The sequence below is a fragment of the Lycium ferocissimum genome, chromosome 5, assembly GCF_029784015.1.
Source record: "Lycium ferocissimum isolate CSIRO_LF1 chromosome 5, AGI_CSIRO_Lferr_CH_V1, whole genome shotgun sequence".
Classification (NCBI taxonomy): Eukaryota; Viridiplantae; Streptophyta; class Magnoliopsida; order Solanales; family Solanaceae; genus Lycium; species Lycium ferocissimum.
In genome coordinates this window covers 295,173-316,096 of record NC_081346.1, presented here as the reverse complement: position 1 = coordinate 316,096, position 20,924 = coordinate 295,173, and the positions used below count along the sequence as shown (strand labels likewise).

The 20,924-nt window shown below is 35.8% G+C and overlaps 1 protein-coding gene across 6 annotated transcripts; it reads right to left on the bottom strand.

Moving 5' to 3' along the window:
* Positions 1-645: 645 nt before the first annotated feature.
* Positions 646-20,411, bottom strand: LOC132055242 (mannosyl-oligosaccharide 1,2-alpha-mannosidase MNS1). 6 transcript variants are annotated; one of them, XM_059446958.1, is made up of 21 exons: positions 20,322-20,339; positions 20,217-20,289; positions 18,133-18,475; positions 17,641-17,721; positions 17,421-17,554; positions 16,523-16,654; positions 16,277-16,385; positions 15,388-15,459; positions 11,261-11,308; positions 10,822-11,016; positions 8,634-8,746; positions 7,938-8,003; positions 7,652-7,823; positions 6,807-6,896; positions 6,522-6,646; positions 6,270-6,335; positions 4,537-4,645; positions 4,349-4,447; positions 3,659-3,739; positions 3,390-3,560; positions 646-1,301 (listed from the first exon to the last, which is right to left on the bottom strand). In XM_059446958.1, the coding sequence occupies exons 3-21, from the start codon at positions 18,460-18,462 to the stop codon at positions 1,050-1,052; spliced, it is 2,445 nt and encodes an 814-aa protein (XP_059302941.1). In that variant the 5' UTR covers positions 18,463-18,475; positions 20,217-20,289; positions 20,322-20,339; the 3' UTR covers positions 646-1,049. The 6 variants fall into 6 exon arrangements, with proteins under 6 accessions (XP_059302941.1, XP_059302942.1, XP_059302938.1 ...); XM_059446959.1 differs by lacking the exon at positions 20,322-20,339 and adding an exon at positions 19,680-19,805 and having other exon boundaries at positions 20,217-20,235; XM_059446955.1 differs by having other exon boundaries at positions 18,133-18,456; positions 20,217-20,411.
* Between the last annotated feature and the right edge of the window lie 513 nt (positions 20,412-20,924).

Below are 20,924 nucleotides of genomic sequence, written 5' to 3'. Positions count from 1 at the left end.
GTGCTCGCCGTACGTAGTGGACGGGTGTCTGTCCCAACCCTCCCTATTTGTTGGATTTGATATCATAAATATGACATGCAATTCAATAATAATGTTCGTTATCATTTATTTATCAATATAACACTAGAACTCAGCTGGTTTGTTGTATTCTCGCTTCACCGTCTTTTGGTCTCTGATTTGTTTTGTTAATTCTTGTTTCTGTTTCCGTGCGTTTGATGCTTATCGGATCGATAAATCTTTAGTTTCTTTGTTTTCATTTAGAATTTAAAGTGAAACATAAATTAAAAAATGAAAATGGCTTCCATTTCAGAAAGGGTTATAGGCCTCATAGTACAAAGATCAGAACATCCAATTTTCAAAAGTGAATTCGAACATTAATTCCTCAATTGACATATCAAACTATGAAATTCAATTTTATACCTTATTGTTATAATGGTTTATAGTTTTATACTATATTAAACAGCAAAACTCTCTAAGATCACTGGAAGTTGAATGGTTTCTTGGTAAAAGAAAGTCGTATAAAAAAATAAACCATACCATAGCCAAACTTAGAAGATTGGTATCATTTGAAAAGGTCTAATCATTGAACTTGCTAAACTAGCTACTGAAACATGTAACTACGAAAAACATATTAGATATATCGGATACATAGTGTCACAGAGATATTAAATTCACAATTTCAGATACATATAACTTGGCAAACGAGAACTCTGTTCGCTCTCTAGGGAAAAAGATTTTGTGAGAGTAGCAAGTTGCTCATCAAAACCAAAAATGTCGATGTGCCGGCAAAAGAAAAATGTTACCCCTACAGTACAAGCCAGTTTAAGAGGCTAACCTAAATTGCTATGCTACATACAACTATTGCTCCAGGTAGAGCATTTAATAAACTACAATGTATAGCAATACATCCAATATATCCAGCCAATCTGGAGTTAACAGCGTGTAGATCCTTCCTTCACCTCAAATGCAAGCTTTCATGAGGCTGCAAGCTTAATGAAGCTAGTACTTTCTTGGTGATTGAATCCCATTATAATTAATCAACAGCTCGATTAGTGGTGATTACGAAATCGACCTTCTTTCCTGGTTCGTAACTGCCTATCTGATTCTTGGCTTCCACCTGACCTTGCGGAACTCACTGCCCGATCATTCCGGGTAACAATTTTTATGGGGTGGGCTTCCGTGTTGAAAACCCACTCATCTAGGGGGATGACTGATGAGGGAGAGAAAAGAAGATACAGATACTTCAGAGTTTCTGCAAGAAAAAAGCTTTGCATCATATTGTCTTTGACACCGGTGTTGACCTGGGAAAACCGGCAAAAATGTGTTAAAACAGTGGTGAAATTAAACCTTGGCTTCACAACCAAATTTATTTATACCGGTGTCAATTGAAAAACAGGATAAGAGCAATCATACTAATAATTACAAGCACGAATCCCCGAGTTCTAGAGGTTCCCAACAGACTTTTGACTGCAGACCATGAAGTCACGTCATGGTCATAAAAGTTGGCATTATACATGCTAAAGTAGTCACAACAATTTAATTACATTCTCAGAAACTAAACGCCTTGTGTTTCAAAAACCCTCCACTTCATTTTTATCTTCACAATCTGGTTCATAACCCAAAAAAAAAAAAATATTGGTCTACGAGGAATGGAGTCAAGTTATTGCTGTCCCAGGACAATTTTTAGCGTAGCTCTGATTTTGAGCTTCAAGTGGGAGAAGATAAAGATCAGATGCAGCAATAAAATAAAAAGGGTTCTCAGCTAGCTCAACGTTGCTCTTTGCTTACAATTGTGTAGTGGATGGTGGGCTGAAAGAGTAGACCTTTTCAAAAGTTACATACTTCATTCTTCATTAAATATTATGGTTGCTCAATAAATCAAATTCGAAACCTGATGATTGAAGTACAGTAAAAGTAAAATGATTGTTAAAAAAAAAAAAAAATTACATTTAGACGCAAGCTGGTGTTTACAAGGTGAAGGAGAGGGAACAGCACCAAGTAGGAGCACCAGGTTTTCTTCAAACAATAGCATAAAAATCACATGCATGTATGTAAATCCAAATTATCAATATTTAGATCCAATAAATAGTGTGTATTTCATGAGGGTAGCAATTTTTTTGACAAGGAACATGAGAAATGGCAGTGGTTTCTTAACCTCCAGAAACAGAGTAAAAAATGCAGCATTTGAAGGCATTTAAAGAACGGAAAAGGGCCAAATATACCCCTATACTATTGGAAAAGGGCCAAATATACCCCCCGCTATACTTTGGGTCCAAATATACCCATACTGTTATACTATTGGTTCAAATATACCCTTCCTCTGTTAAAGTTATCCAAGGTGGACATACCATCTTACGTGGCAGTAATATTAGATGAGGTGGATGCCACGTGGCATTGCCACCTCAACACCCCTAACCCATTTTACATCTACCCTCTTCCACCACTAAAATTTCCTTCCCCTCCACCACCATTACCGCCATAATTATCTTGTTTTCTTTGTACTGACTTATGTTACGTTTTCATTGTTCAATTTCAAATTACACCGTTCAACCATTTGAGTCTTTCCTATCTGGTGATTTATTTGATCTTTTTTGTTTATGGAATTCCTTTCTGATGATCTAAGCACTGAGAAAAATTGGATCTTCCGTTGGTTTTCTTCTTCAATTTGGAAAAGTTTGCATCTTTTTTAGTAAGTTTTGATGTTATATGGAATATCATATGAGTAGTAATTCTTGTTCTTGTTCCTCTTGTATGTTTACTTTAATTAATTCCAATAGTTTGCCTGTGTACTTTAATTCCAAGAGTTTGCCTCCGTAAAAGCTTTAGACAGAAGCAAAGCTTTTCATTTCCTTTTCTTGGCGATTAGTTATACAGTTGCGGGGAGATGGATGGAGAGTAAAGCCCCATCAAATGCTTTATTTTGGAATAGTTTGGAGTCGTGTGCTTCCTTTACTTTTCACTTGTGATGCACTCACTTTATGCGGTTGACTTCTTGGCAATTGATAAATACTGTTCATCGTGCTTATGGACTAGTTGATCGGCGGTAATGGTGACAATGGGTGGAAGGGAAGGAAATTTTAGTGGTGGAAAAGGAAAGGTATAAAATGGGTTAGGGGTGTTGAGGTGGCAATGCCACGTGGCATCCGTCTCATCTAATGTCAGTGCCACGTAAGATGGTATGTCCACCTTGGACAACTTTAACGGAAAAAGGGTATATTTGAACCAATAGTATAACGGTAGGGGTATATTTGGACCCAAAGTATAACGAGGGGTATATTTAACCCTTTTCCAATAGTACAGGGGTATATTTGGCCCTTTTCCGTTTAAAGAAAGCAGATAATGGAGTAGCAGATACAATCTAAAGTTTAAAGAATTGGGTTTGAGCTTACATCTTTTAGTCCAACATATCCAGACTCTACCCTTGAGTTCTTTTCAAATGCTTGAAATATGTTCCAACCCCACTCTTGGTATGTCTTGTTTCCGGTTAACCGCCAGAGGTAAAACAGTGACTCAACTGTCTCGGGCCTTAATATGTTCCATGATGTGCCCACACTCATATCCTGAAAAGCATTAAAAAGGAAGAACAATTTAAATAAGTTATCACCATAAGCAAGCAACAAAAACAAACATCACCATGAACTAAAATGATAACACTGACTTGGCCGTCATTAAAAAAATAGTTCTCTCCTGCCAATTTTGTAGGTGTTGACTGGTAAAAGTTATAGCAAGTCCAAGCAAGCTGCAAGAGAAGGTTAAGAGATTCAGCCAAAAAAAAAAATGAATACTAGAACTTTCTGGTAACAAGAAACAACACTGCAGCGATTAAAGCTCCTATAGATTGAGCCGACCAATCCTCTGGGCCTTCCCATGATGTGAAAGGCAAGTTAAACCATAGAAGGCAAGCACACTTAAGAGTCACTAACACTTGGGTCTTATCTCATACTTCACCATTCAGCACCCCCAGCTAAATATAACAGCCAATGAAAGCAAACATCTGGTGGTATGAGAGCATTGCCCACAGCCCACCATAGCTAATGCTCAAAAGTTGAACTAAAACCTAAAACTTCTTTCAACAAAGATCATTTCTCAAATGAATTAATCAATTTCTAAACCTAAAACACAAACTAGCCATGAGAATGGTAACTTGTATATTACTGAAAAAGAAAATAATCAGCACTAGGTCCTCGCCAAACCATATCTACAAGAAGTCGAAACCAAACTAGTAAGAGTTGACTATATGAATCCTCTGTATCCATCTGCTCTACCTACACCCATTTCATTCCAATAATAAATAAGAGTTCACTAAAACTAGATGTTCACTAGGTGATGCTTTGTAAGTTAACATTACCTCCTCAGACAGTGATAAGAATTTCTGAGCCTCATCAGGGCTATAACCAGATGATCCTAAAGCTAACATCCCAGGAGCAAAGCATGCAAGTTCATCCATCTGCACAAAATCCAAAGGGTAAATAAAACAGATTCAAGAACTTAACACGTCTCAGACTCCCCAAATATATGCAAAAGCCCGTCCATCACCTTGTCATTTAAAGAACTTCCCATCTTCTCACAAAGATATGCAAAAGACGAAGGGGTCGTCCTCCGGACCAAGCTTAGAAGACCTTTCATTGATGTCTCCCACATTTTCCTGTTTGCAGAATTAATGGAAGAATTATATTGAGGAACACGGAGGACTGCAAAACTTTGTAAAAGGAATACAAAAAAGTTAAGCAAAATCATTTCATATTTCAAATCTTTTCAAATCTTATAAAGGCTAATATGCATCCAACATTCTTTCTACTTTTCCACATCACAGATCCATTTTTGTTCTAGCTAAGCACTTATAGCACAACCTTTTCACTATAACCAATTTCATCTTCCTGCATTCTAGCACCAGAAAAGGATAAGGATTCAAGGGAAAGACCAACCACCTAAAAACAAATTCCAGTTCTACACAAAGCTCTTTAGATTTGACGCTTCAAGTTCAAACTCATAAAATTTACTAAAAGCTTCCAATTGAAGGAAGAGTCTGAGGAGCATAATAAAGTTTAATACTCCAGCTACCTCACTTTGACTACTCCAATGTGCCTGACAAGTTGACGCTTGGAACCATTAAATAAATATATGTGAAAATACAATAAATATGTAGTACTGTTACAATATGTGAACTCGAGCTCTTCAAGCGGTAGTTTTTGCACTAAGTAGAAAGATCAATTTTAAGAGAGTGATATAACTAGTAGTAACTTTAACAACTAAAGTTATAATACGTATTTTGGGGCCATTGCTGGTAAGGCATTCTAATCCCCATTTAACCAATGTGCTTCCATAAAACCACGCAGCGTGATAGAATAAATATTAATCACTTATTCAGGTCTGGCTGCGAAATATCATCAAAATTCCCAACTAGCTTCGATTGAGGCGTATTTGCTACTGTTGTATGTACTCAGGTCTGATATTATGTATTCACAGCAATTGTGGGGACTATTTGGAGAGACCAAGAGAGAAATAGTATAGAGAAGGACTACGTACACATAAGGAATAGCCTTATATCCCTGATTCCTTTTGACGCACCTATGAATCCCTGTAGGTATAGAAGATTGGATGTCGTTCATAGAAAATCATGCTCCCTCTGTTTCAATTTATGTGAACCTATTTCCTTTTTAGTCCGTGCCAAAATGAATGACCTCTTTCCTAATTTGGAAACAAATTCACTTTATGAAATGATTTACAGCCACACAAATATTCAAGACTTATTTTGAACCACAAGTTTCAAAAGTCTTCACTCTTTCTTAAATGTCGTGCCCAGTCAAATGGGTTCACATAAATTGAAACGGAGGGAGTATCATTTTGAAAGATTTTCTACTTTTTGGTATACCCTTTGTATGCAGGTGTTTTATCCCCTTTGTTTATAAAATTTTATTACTTGATAAAAGAAAATCGTGTATTCACAGTGACATCATCTTTCATTTCTTTCAGTTTTTTATCCTTATTACAAATTTTCTTTGGTTTCCTTGCTCTTGGCTTTCCTACTTGAAAATCTAAAAAAGGCTCCAACTATGTAAACACTGCCAAAGAATATTTCTGTTTATTCCCGCAATGCATGATCAAAGATTTGATTTGAGGCTGATGAAGTATTGAAGCATTAATATATATGGACTTGCACCTACAGGAACCATCAAGTGAAATACCAGATGGACTGAATTGAAGATTAAAAAGGACAACAATATCTGAAGTGAAAATAGACAGAAGTGAACTTAAGCTAAGCTGCTTACCTATAATGACTCACAGCAGCAGTTCTGTTTCCTTGTATCCAAGCCTTGAGTAAATATTCATAAAAGCTGAAATAAAATTTTTTTTACAAACTTTTCATATAAAAAGAAAACGTGGAAGCTCTAAATGCAAATTCACAAATGCATAGGACGAAGGCTCTCCCCCATTTTATTTTTTCTTTTGGGGAAAAATACTCCTACTCGATCAGGGTTTCGCAGGGATCATTCTGGAATGGACGAATGAAGGTCATTTACCTGTCACCCATTGCCCCAAATGTTATAGTTGAGTATGATGTTGTGCCTTTATGTGGATTGATGTATATTGGAAGCAAACCATCATCTGGAAAAGTTTTGTTAAGTTCTAAGATAACATTCTCCACCTGAAATAGGAACATACACCTCTCATCACCATGGGAAGACTGATCCAACAATCAGTAGCTTAATCAATTTATGCAAAACCAATTTACATATCATAGTTTCAAGTTGTAGTTCTTTGACAACATAAATTCATTTGTGTTTTAAGAAATTTTCTCAGGCTACCTTTTGTTGATATTTTGGGTTTCCTGTCCTCTGCGAAAGAGCAATGAACTCAAGCTGCTCGGTACCAGAATCTGCCAGGATACTATCACCCTGAGAGCAAAGAGCACAATAATTTCAAAAAAACAAAGGAAGCACAAACCACCCTCTGGAAAAATACAAGTTTTTATAACTATAAGCAATATGTGACGTGCCAGCAGAACGATCACCATCAGATATGTCAATATGTTTGCACAAAGGACAAAAATACATCTTTCATTTGTTTATAAAATTTTATTACTTGATAAAAGAAAATCGTGTATTCACAGCGACATCATCTTTCATTTCTTTCAGTTTTTTATCCTTATTACAAATTTTCTTTGGTTTCCTTGCTCTTGGCTTTCCTACTTGAAAATCTAAAAAAGGCTCCAACTATGTAAACACTGCCAAAGAATATGTGACATGTGCCAGCAGAACGATCACCATCAGATATGTCAATATGTTTGCACAAAGGACAAAAATACAAGTTCTTTGAAAAGAAAGGGGGAAGATGAATGCAGGGAAGAGTGCAAAAAACAAAGAGAAGCAAATTAAACATTCTTTGAGCATATTATAAGAAAACTTCAAGAGAGTATCCTTCGTTCAGGCACCTGCCAATAGATAGAAACTCTTCTCCTATGACGGGTTCCCTCGACAATCTTCACGAAACATAAGAATCAGGAAACCAAATCTTATGACTTGTCACATACAGTATTAATCACATCCAACCTCCCATTTTTGGGATAGCTGATCCCTCCATCCACTTGCCAGAAGATATTGTAGTACTATCACAAGGGGGCTTAGGTGCAATTTTGAGAGTTCAAACTTACCCCTGTCCAACCAGGATTATGTGGATTCCCATGTGCCAAGTTGATAATGTTGTAAGGGATGCCAGATTCTGTATTCCATGCAGGCAACAATCTGTCTGCAATGTCTTGAGCCTTATCAAGGAAAAGTTTATCACCAGATAGATCATATGTGCTAAGAAGCCCACCTACAACCCTGAGTTGTTGAAAAACATAATTAACCAACGAGAATCATAGTGCCAAATTATTGAAAACTGCGACAGGATAAGAACAACTCATTAATAACTCATATTAAACCTTATAAAGCAACCTTATGGTTGTCTCAAAAACACTTGCATCGTAGTTCTTGTTGAAATCCAAGGAGTTTGCAACCCATCTGTCATCAGTAAATTATTAGCCAACTGTTAGCCACGTGGAATAATTCATTGGAAACAATTATATATGGAAAGTTTAAATACCTTACATACTGCATAATTTGCAAAAACAATTCAATAGATTAGAGCAAACATGCTTAATATGACGAGAAAGAAAATGGAAGTAATGAAATTAACACTTAAACATCTGACAACGGTCAAGATGCAAGGCATCAAATCCATAAATAAAAGAAACAGCAAGCAAAACGAGGGAAAAGGGATGGAATAGGAACGTAAATGGAAAATTGACAAGTCTCTTGACCAATTGCAGATGCATTTTACCTTTTTTTTTAAGTGACAACACAAAGTGTCTGACTTTTGACAATTTTCACTATATTTTAGTTTAACATTTTCTCTTGTCTGAGGACAAAGCGAGGACCATAAGTAATACACAGAAAATAATCATGCTTGTGGTGTACAGCGGAGCAGCCTCAGTGAAGATGGTACCATTTTGGACAAGTAGCTGACAACGATAAATGTACAATCAAGAACAATGACAAAAATACAATATTCTTAAATCTGATTACCAGAGGTGATCCTGACAATATAGGAAAAGAAAGATGATTCTAGAGGAGGCAGGAGAACAAACTCACTCTCTAGCTCGCTGAAACTGCTCATCCAGGCCCATGATATATAGTGTGTCAAGAGAATCTATCAAGGTCGCTCCAAGACCACCAAAACTGTCAACGCCATTCTTTGTTTGCGGCTGGCATTGGATATTTTCAACATAGTTAAGTAATTTTACAGAAGTGCACTAAAGAAGTAATATAAGAAGTACGAAAAGCACATAGCAGAAACAACTGCAGCATCAAGGCAAGTTTCAACTCCTAAAAATATTCAATTATGAACGAAATAAAAAGGATATGTCCAACAGATTCATGCAGTTATTTCCTTTCTGATTTTCAATAAATTATAGTTCATGATCAAAAGCCAATGCTCTACAAATCGACAATAGTTAGTTACCTAATCCTATATGTACCTTTTATTTTCCATAAACACAATCATTTAAGGCAGCCTCAAGGGTATCATAGGAACATTTACTTGAGCTGAAAGGTATGAACTCTTGTGTCATTGTTTTCTAGAAGTGTGTCTTAGACACAAAAGTAGAAAGAGAGTAAAATAAGATTGCATACGAAGCGATACTATTTCCTTCTATAAGTAAATATTTTTTTTTTGGTTACATCATATCACCAAAGAAAATGCTGCATATGTAAATTACAAAAAGTCAGTTGCATCTTAGGCTTCAAGGAAAGTAAGAAAAGTGTCTATTCCATATACATATTGTTCTTAACAAAAGTAGCAGCAAAGGTGGGCAAAAAAGATGTTTATCAATGTCCAAGTCTATTTTTTCATGAACAGCTAGACCACTTTATCAATAACAGACTAGTTCAGCATAAAGCAGACTTCTTTTGAGAAATATAACTCCACAGCCTAAACCCCAAACCTTCTCTAATCTTAAATTGATATCGGAACTTCTCCAAAAACACGTAGCACATGAACTTATGTTTTGATTTAAAATCAACCAAAAATCAAGCAAATTCAGAAGATTGAAGTTCTGCAGTTTAGGTAACATAAAGGTGTCTGTTTTAAAACCCAAGTTATTAACACATTGCAAGAAGAATGTGCTATCCTCACTACCAGAAAACACACAATAATTCATCAATTCCTCGAGAATCATGTCAAAACATACCCTAGAAAATAATAAATTAAAAGCCAAGTCTTACCCACTCATGTAATTGCTTTTTCATCGTCTTTTGCAATATTCAGAACGTCCAAACATGCTAAATAAATATTTTTGGTCGGGATATAAGAAGAAAAGAATCGTACTTCCTTCGTGCCATTTTTTGTGGCACTCTTTCCTCTTACTCTATCCAAAAAAGAATGTTACATTTTTGTAACTGGAAACAATTTAATCTTAGCATTACCATTTTACACTTACAGATGTGACCCCACTTGATATATAAACTATTTTATTATCAGGAGGGAGAAATAGGGTGATATCTGGAACTCTTACAACCCTTTTTTTTTTTGGGGGGGGGGGGGGGGGGGGGGGGAGGTGGGGTGTGGCAGCTACTCCTTTCATTTATTTGCTAATAGTAAAGGTCATTTTGGTAAGTTGTATATATTTATATTACGCGCAAAAGTCTTTCCTTATTTCATACATTTTGTGCCCAACCGTCACATAAAATTGGACGGAAAGATTAAAAACTAAAAACATAAAACGAACAAAAATATTAAATTTGTATGTTAGTAGGAACAGTAGAGAATCTCTACTCTTAGAAAACCTCAAATTATTGAAGATTGAAATCAAAGGGACCCAAGAGCCGAGGGTCTATTGGAAACAGCCTCTCTACTCTACAAAGGTAGGGGTACGGTGCGTACATCCTACCCTCTCCAGACCCCACTTGTGGGATTACATTGGGTATGTTGTTGTTGTTGAAATGAAAGGGGCCCAAATAGAGCAAAGGATATCATGATAATTCATATTTTTGAGGTGTAGTTGGTGTTGCTTCTGTAAACTAACCTACAGAATGTTTTAATTGAAAAACTAGGAGTCACATGCTTATCTAGTCAACAAAAGGTATAGCCCTTCGGAAGCTTAAATAACAGAGAAAAGAAAATGTAATGGAAAACATCAATCAACAATATATTTTTCAAGAATTTCCTTTCCGGACCGCCGCATAGCGAGAGCTTAGTGCCAATGATCTGATTGTGAAATGGCAAGATGCAAAGGCAACATTAACAGCTTAAAAAATAACTTATTAGAAGTAACATCCAAACCTGTAGTTCATCATGGCCCCACGCATATTTTTCATAAGAACTCCAAGCATGAATCATAGCATCTTTCACTTTCTCTCTTCGCTGAGCATCAAGGATATTATCTGGTGAATCCATATTCTTCACCGCATGACCACCTTCACCACTATATTTCATTTTTTCACCTGAAACGCCTCCACCATTCTTCAGTTCTTCCAGCTACAAATTCCAGAAGAAATACAAACAAGATGAACCTCATTTAATTTTAAGAAGGAAGAACAGGAGGTAGCTCGCGTAATTACAGCTTGTACTGCCACGTATTAAAAGACACTCTAGCATATCGGTCCCCCGACCAGGCAAGAAGAGGGATGGCAGCCACAACAGAAATAAAAATAGTAGGCTGATCATTTAACTCAAAACTCCATAGCTATAGAAAATTGAGAGAGGAAAATAAACCACTTACCAGATTTTGCAAGTGTGTCACTTTTTCCTTCAACTTAGAAATTTCTTCCTGCAAAAAAAAAAAAAGCTTTTCAATACAACAAGATGCAGATAGAAAAACTTCTGAAATGTCCAGGCAACAAGATGATCAATACAACAGAATACAGATAGTAAACGATCACATTCCTAGAGGTTAGGACTGGCAAATAAACAGCTTACAAAAGAAGAATGGAAAAGGAAAAGGAAAAAAGAAAAGACAGAGTAAACCCAACAACAACAGCTGATTTAGAAACTTGAAATCCCCTAAATCACATTTATCCCCACAATCAGTGAAAATCTGTTATCTTTTTTCTAAGGGATGTGAGAACCTATGAGATCAGGGGAGACAGAAAGATCACACCATATGTCGTGTGCTCTAAATCTGGCAATCTCACATCCGGAGTAGATGAAAATGAGAAAACCAGTGCGTGAGTTCCAATTTTAACCAGCACCTCCATCAAAAGAATCTGAAAGACAGATGAGAGTAATGCCTCAAGATCCCATAGCCTTTCCTATGATGAATTAAACCCACTCGGGAGATAGGGATACTTGATTGGACAGAGAACTTGCTAAAGACTTATCAGACCCACTGTGTCTTTTTCCATATTAACAACGACAACTAATCTCAATCTCAAAAATCCCAAGTTGTGTCAACAGTGAAGGGAAAAAAGAAAAAAGAAAAAAAAAAAAAAAAAAGGAACATCGAGATTCAATTCAATGATAGGAACACCACGAACATAGTTGTTATTTTAATTGCAAAATTTGAAAGATGAATTGGACAAGGAAGAAAATGAGAGAAGAAGACAGACCTGATGATCACGGACTAAAGTCTGTCGATCCCAAAAGAAGAAGGTTGCAAAAACAAAAACGAAGAAGAGCAAAGCGAGGCGCTTAGGTCGTTTCAAATAGTAAGCGGGATTGATGTATCTGCATATAGTGGAAGACGATGATGATCTACTCCTCGCCATATTCAACAGCAAATCTCAAAGATGCACAATGGGGAGAGGAGAAACGACCAAAGAGTCAGTGGACTTTTATTACAGCAACACGAAAAACACACCTAATCACTATAACAACAACAAGAAGAAGACGTTAGTAACGTAACAACCGGTTCACCCTTGCTAATAAGACTAATCGGCTTTTGGTCCTGTAGGGATTAAATTGGTTATTGCATCCTCCTTCGCTCCTAATTTGTACCACACTCTTTCCTTTTTACTTGATAAAAGAAATGACACTTTTCTATTAAAATTAAAATTTTATTTTATCTTTTCTATATTTAGTTAAAATTCAACTTTAATTTTACATTTTTACCTTTAATAAAATAATTTCTAGCCACATAAACTTTTAAGAATTATTTTATACTAGAAGTTTCAAAAATGTTCCTCTATTCCTTAAACTTTATATCAAGTCAAACACCTTCATTTAAAATGAGATAAAGAGAGTAATTTATATGTAAAAATACTAAAAATATCTCTAAATTAATAAAAGTAGAATAAAAATGCCCCTCATTTGATTTTTTTAATCCAAAATGTCATTATTGAAGACAAGATTAAAATACCCTCAATTATGGCAAACTAGCCAAATTATGCATTATCCCATTACGAATCTACAAGTCTCATTTATTTTATGAAAAAAAAAATTATTTTACTTTATATTTGGTATAATTTTTTATTTTAGAGTTAGCACTGCAATTATTTATATCATAATTATGATACTATTTTTATTTCACATTTTATGATAGATAACAAATCCGAGATTACTAGATGATAACGGTATTTTTATTATAATTCCATCATTATAGTTTTGACATAACTTGCCCTTCTTTTGGGGTGGTCTTTAAATTTTGCCCCTCATATTTAAATCTTTAAATTTTGCCCTTATTAAAAACCCATGTGGGTTCGGTTTGAGCCCCACTCACCAAAATTTTTAAAAAATTGGCAAGAAAGAGTTTAAATTTCGCCACGCCACCACCTAAGATACACTTGTTAAGGAATTACCAAAGTTATCTTGAAGTCCGCAAACTTTTAGTTAGCGCTTAACTAAAAAGTCTTTTTCTAGTTATGTCTTATAGGGTAGACTTTTAGTTAAGGCATAACTAAAAGTATACTTATAAGGCATAACTTTTCCTTAAGACATAGATTTTGTCTTACGACAAATTTTTAGTTATCGCCTTAAAAAAGTTTCACTATATAGGGCATACTTTTAGTTATGCCTTAGGGGCATACTTTTAGTTATCATTAACTAAGCACCGCCCCGTAAAAGATAACTAGGAAAAGACTTTTAGTTAAACTTAACTAAAAGTTTATCCATTAAAAGTTTTACGTAAAGATGCCCCCCATCTAAGCGTAAAACACATTGAGAATTCTCAAAGTTATCTTGGCCGGACGCATACATATGCCAAGTCTGTTATAAGGCATGAGTATCGGGTCAAGATAACTTTGGTAATTCCTTAACAAGTGTATGCCGGATCCGGCATACACGCGACCCAAACCTTGTCTTGCAATTTTTTTTTTTTAATTTATGCTTAAGCCGGATTCGAACCCAAAACCTCATTATTTTTGCGTGAACGCTCGTATTGCAATGCGAAGAAAAAAATTAAAAAATCAAAGAATATGAGGGATAATTTAAAAATAGCACACAATATGAGAGAAAAATTTAAAGAAAGACCCCAAAAAAGGGCAATCCGCGCAACCCACAAGACCCGTAAAAGAGTGAAAGACACGGTTATTATAAATACTTTTCAATCATGCGCTGTCTGGTGACTTACATTGACTTGTGTTCCATTTGAGATTAAGAATCCAAATACTTTTCAATCATGCGCTGTCTGGTGACTTACATTGACTTGTGTTCCATTTGAGATTAAGAATCCCACCTTACCTTGGACTGAGGATACCAAGCTTGTCTCCTCCCATCCCCCCATTCCTGTATGCCTTCCAATATTTGATCAAACCACGTTAATAATCTTTTCCTTTACTGAAAAAATTCGCATATCCATAATTCTTTCAAAAAATATTTTCTTATGGAGTAACAAATAGTTATACTGATGAATAAAAATAGGAGCAACAGTGGGAGTAAGTTTAACAAAGAATCCATATTAAATGAATGAATGTGAAAAGAAATTTAAAAGTCAAATTTTGAATTTAACTAATTCTTGACCTCTTGGGAGTTGGAAGACTGTAGTGACACTCCTTCAATTACAATTAATTCAAAGTTGACCAACGAATCAATTGACTAGAAAAGCAAACCAGTTCATGTAATTATACTCGAACCGAATATTAATCTGCTTTCCAAATGCAGCTTAAATAACATCTCATAAGACATATAAACTATGGAAGAAGCTGAGTATGCACAAATCAGATAAATTATAAATGTACTTACACTAAAAAAGTTAAGGCGTTTGATACTCATAATATGTGTTTGTATCAGCAGTATACGCCATGCACAAAGGGTAAAATTTTATTCACACCGACATTTACATCAACTGATACAATTTAACCATAACAATTACACCAATTGAAACAATTTAACCGTAATGAACAAAAATTAAAGTGAAAATAGATATAACATAATCATGGTTAAACGATAAATATGTATAAAAACAAATGTCTTGTATTCATCAATTTGGTGTAAAAACACCTGCTCCAGGTCCAGGTAAGTTAAAGATACTCATTGAACCAATCACCATCGACTGTGTATTATTTAATCCTCATACTAATATTGATTGAACTTCTATTAATAGTCTGGTGGTTGACACTGAGATATGTGTTTTGTGTAAACAATGCGTCATATATCATAAATAAATGGGGATACAGTTATATAGTCAGTCCACAAATCCGGCTCTTAGATGATGCCAAGGGTAAGAACTCCAGGGCACGTTAAGTGAAGTTATGAAGGAGACCCTCTATGACGAAATGATCATCTACTGGTCTAAATCAAACTACTATACAAAATATTCTCCTTGGAGTAGCACAAATTGATCATGACGTATCATCACCATTCCCTATGCCTCCAGGAACCATCTGTTGAGCCTCAAGATTTTCATTCTGGCATAACCAAAATATCATAAGAGGGCGCAGAAAATTGCTAGTATAGCTACTAAGAATGAGTTACCTCTTCGCCTCTATCAACTGATTGATTCTGGACCAACGGCGGTGCTGCCTTTGAAAGGTCCCTTAAAGTTCCCTGTATTAACAAAATAACTGTAAAACATGAGTTTGCCAGTATCGGCAGTAGCTAACCGGACTTTAAATTTGAGATCAGATCATGTTATAAAAGTCCAAGAAGAGCACAGCTGAATTACTGAGGGAGAAAAAAAAAAAAAGAGAGAGAGAGAGAGAAAAAAGGGAATCTTGTCCCAGCCCACACTTTAAGACTGCATTGCTCTATGGCTTGATGTGACTGCCGGTTTTTCACAAACAAAAAGCTTCCATATCAAACATCAAACCTCCTGTCTTAATCAGAAACACTTGCCTTTGCTTCGAGACTAGGTAATGCAAAGACAAAGGAAGAGAGGAAGATTGAAAAAGGCAAAGATTTAATAATTATGTTATTTTGGTTAAAAGAGAGGAAGAAAAAAAAAAAAAAAAAAGAAGAAAAGTTAAGGATCATCCTTGTCCCAGGGAGACAAGTGGTGAGCTCAAGAGGAAAATCTCCTTCGTATTTTATTTCATAATCTTGTACCCCAAACAAGAGAAGACAAGCCTAACACTCTCTTCCATTTCCTTTTCTCTCCTTTTCAAACAAATGGTAATTGGTGTCGTGTAACTGGAGAAACTATTCATATAAGAAGTATTATAACATGGTAGACTAATAGGTATTCACAGCATATAATTCTGATAAAACCATAGCAGAGAAGCAGCATGATGTAAGCTCTAAATCAAGAGCGAGCAAATACAGGAAGTGAGCACTTTCCTTAATACAATCAACCTGCTTAGGAATAGCATGAAATGACTCAAGAAGCTGGAAAAAACATGATGTGTAACAAGTCTCCACTATTTACCTTATTCGCCCACATAAGTCCGCATGCATTACAAAGGGTCCTAGGTCCTTCAGGTCCCCTGCGCATCATTGGAGTAGATTTCTCGCTGATGCCACAATGCCGACAGCTGCTAAATATTCACAAGTAATGTGACCAAACGATCAAAAGCAACTGAAATATTTCTTTTATAGTTCTTTGATAAATTACAATAGTGTGAAATAGGGGGCGACTGAGAGAAAACAGAAAACTTCTGCAGAATGAACTTACGAAGTCTCGTGACTTTGAGTGCCACTACCATCCAAACCCCAGCCCTGATTCTCTTCCCAATTTGAGGCTGTTGCTGAAGAGTCATCACCATTGGGTTTTGAAGAAGTGAATTGACCTTTGTTTCGTTGCATTCTGCATAGCCAAGATAAAATTGCTCAAGAACAGACTGAAGACAAAGATGATATTCTAATATAATAACTGCTGCATAATTGATAAAACAGTGAGACCATATTCACACAAACAAAAGCAATCCATGAAGAAGGGCATAGACATTGCAATAACCAAGTATAAATACTGCCACAAGTATCTGATATCACAAGACTTCAAAAATTCATATCCCACATGAAAGCCATCTTCAATGTAGACATCAAAATGAACAAACAAGATAAAGCATATCTATGCCCCAGAAAAGATTGTTTCAAATCCTCCAACATACTAGCTCATACACAAAAATGAATAGATATACAGAGATGGAGGAGTAATTCAAAATATATAGGAGACTCAACACTCAGAAAATTGGGCATATATCAACCTTTTCGAAGAGAGCATTCCTAATGTACAATTGAAATATCAACCAACCAACGCTAGCTGTCATATGGAAAAATGGAGCTCCAGCAGACATAATCTACAATCAATGCCAAGCTTATAACTACTTTAGAGCCTGATTTGAGAGGTGGATAGAACAACTGATTTGTTTTAGCAAAAGAGATACAGGCAGAAGGCTTCTTTACTAACAGGTGCAAAACAAATTCTTCCAAATGCAAATCTTTTAACACATTATCCACACACCCCACCCCCCCCCCCCCAACCCCCCCCCCCCCCAAAAAAAAAAAAAATTGAATCAGAACAGAACCAAAACCAAACCAAATAAAAGCTTGAGTTAAAGAAGTTTTTGTACCTAAGAGCGACCTCCTTCCGAACAGTATAACGAATTTTCTTCTCAAAATTTCTCTCCTTCCGCTTTTCACGGAATCTCATCAATGATGCCAACCTTTGAGGCACATTAAACCTCTGCGGAGTATTAGATAGTCCCTGGTCAAGGCTTCACCAGTTAAAACCTAAGCACCATTCAATCTCTCAAAAAGAAAATGACTTTATCAACTCAAACTGTCACGCACTCTATTATTTTGAATTGTTATATCCATTGGATTGCTCGGCGGCACTTCACGGGCATCTAACAAAAGAAGTACAGCTTGCACCTGAACATAATCAGTTGAAGGAAAATGAACACATAACAATGTGATGTGGAACAGATTAAGGCATATAAGCAGGACCAAACAAGTCAAGAAATTCCAGAACATCTGATGCACCAGGATCTTAGGTATTGAACTAGCATGTCGTGAAATCTAAGGAGGTCAGACTAATATTTATGTCAACGTAAAAGTCTCTTATATTCAAGTACATTGCCTTAAGGAGCTATCTGAGCACTCTTTACTATGAAATTGTGATAGCCTAAAAATCTCTACCAATGACTCAATGACTATGCTTTTAAATTAGCCAAAGGACACTATTGTTTAACTGAGATCAATTCAGTGAATCTTTAGGTTGAGCACAACGAACTAAAGCATTCTTAGATAGAATTGCATGAAGAATAAAGATGAAGAAGTAACCTGTTCAGGAGATACAGACTCAAATACATAGACCCGTCCCTGGAAAGAGAGCGTGAGCTGATTACTATTTACAGTAGCACCAGGAACTGCCATCCCATTGTGATTATCAGACAGATTTCCAGGATCAGCAGAAATGTCACCCTCTATGCACTCACTACCACCACTTCCAACCCCAGCAGCAGCCACACCATTATCATCATGATCCATCACATTCCCATTACTTATAAGGTGCAAACCATGATAACGATGATGATGACAACTGTGATCATCCTGTTCTTGCAAGTAGTGCATCATTTCTGACTCACTCGCTGGTATTGGATCCATCTTCATTCCAAAATAGTACCTGACCAGTATGTTCAGCTCAGGGGCAAAGAAGGAGATAAAAAGAATATATTCCACACATTTTCAACCACAAGAATCTTTTCGCAAATGGATTTAATAAGGAGAAGGACAGAAGAAACTGCTGAATACACTAATATCAAAGTCCCCGCCAGCGCTGAAACAGAAAAGGAAAGGACTAATCCACAGATCCAGGAAAATAAAAAGATGTCAAGGTTCCTGCTTCACAAAAATGTTCCAATAGCAGCAAGTCCAATTTCATTAGCAACCTTTTTTGGGATTACATGAAAAGATAAAGTATAGGATTAATACACATAATTAACTTAATTCAGGATGTAAACAGACTAATCAAATGGTTGACACCTCTAGTGCAAAAGTATCGTCCTGCAATTTGAATCAGTCAACGGTAGAAGTTAAGGAGAAAAACAACTGAGATGCAGGAGCACTATGTAAGATCCAGAACAGGAAGAGTAAATGCTGGAATCAGATGGAGGTGGGGATTCTGCAATGGGACTTTTGATAAATGGGCGCTTCAGTTATCAAGGGTTTCTACTGTGAAAAGTAGGGTCTTTTCACATAACAAGTGGTTAGGCGTCCGCAAGGCGCTCATTCTGGAGCTACACTTTGAGTCCTATACTGATATGCAGACCCCACCTGACTTTCATCACTACAAATGCAACCTTACTCATCATCTCTAACACAAAAATATAAATCAAAATGCTCAGCACACATCTAATATACAGAAAGCTTTAATAGATATTGTGCAAATTCACGACCAAAGAGAGAGGAAGAAGAGGAGTTAATAGGACTAGCCACCGATAGAGAATCAGAACGTTAAATTCAATGATTGTTTAGAAAGAGTAATGGCAATGGAGGTCCCAAAAGCATGCAAAGTTATTCTTAAGTATGTGTTTTGTGGCTATTACATCCTTCAAGCTAAATTTTTCAGATATACTTCACCTTAGTTACTAGAGCAGATTTTAAACAATTTTGACACCACAAGATAGATGTGTAATGGTACAAGGTTGTTACCAACATGTGTTTTACATTCAACTATGTGTATCCCAGAGACTCAGACATCTTAAGCACAATCTATAAAATACAAATCCTAAAATGATTCCTTTTAGAGAGAGATCCATTTAGAATTGCGTCAGTCAACTCTTCAAATCATGAAAAAGAAGTAAAATTTAAATATAAAAACGCGTTACCTCCTGTTACGCTTCAACAGTAACGGCTCATAGTTGAGAGGAAAAAAAACCCAACTTGAGGAAAAAGAGAATTAGCGTAACTTCAAAAGCAGCCACTTGGTTGACAACAGGAATGGGCATAGGTCCCTCCAAAATCAAGATAAAAGACTAGCCAAATGGTTTAGGGAGAAGTGATTAAAGTTGTCGTCTTTCCTTTATAAGGGGTAGGGGGCAAGCGCTATATTCGGTTGATCAAACAAATATAGGTGTGAATAGCAAGTAGACACGCTAGTAACATAAACCATGAAAACCAAGTATTTAGTAGGTTTAGATGACGAACAAAAAATCCATAATAAAAGTAAAAGCACACCACTGCATCGTTTAAGTACATAAGAGTAGAAACATCGTGAAAACTAAAGGCTGAATTTTATTAGTAGTTCATTTTTCTGTTTCGTTTGTATTCAGGGTGGCACAAGGGTGGGAGGTGTTGGAAAATTCTTCTTTTAAAAAAAAAAAAAAAAAAAAAAAAAAAAAAAAAGCAGTTGGAGAAAGGAGTACCATGTAAATGGCTTCAAAGCATGAGACTAATTTATTAGTCCGAGGAATCCGATAATAAAGTTGGCAGATCTTCCTATCTAAATTATCCGGTGGGCGCTTCTGCAATTCCAACTCCCTTCTTCTTCTTCTTTTCTCCAACTGTAATTTGAAGTCCCTTAGCATGACCAATTTGTCCCCTTGCCCTTTGATCCTGCCAAGGTTAAACTTGGTATTCTGTCCATATGGGCTTCGTCCCACCAAGAGAATCAAAGGGTGATTACACCTCAACTATTTTATCCTACTTATTACTTTTCGTCAGTATAAGAATTGAGTAATTATGTCCATTAAAATTTTGAATTGTATAGTTACTACTTACCATACATTACTCGTTATAATAATAAATTAATTCTATTACATTGAAGTTTTTTTTTTTTAATGCTATTATATTAAAGTTACTAAGTTTTTATCCACTATAACAATAAATTTATAAAACATTTGTTTGTCATATTAAAATGTAATTGAACTTTATCCATTATAGTGGAACGCCACATAACTATACCAATTGTAACAATGAACTCACCTCGATGACTAATTTTTATCATTATAGTGGACAGAGTTTTGTGACTTTATTTAGATGAAAAAATTCAATTACTTTAACGTGACAAATAATGATTTGTGATATTTATTTTTTTTTAATAAACTGGACTTTATTTATTTAATAACTAGCTT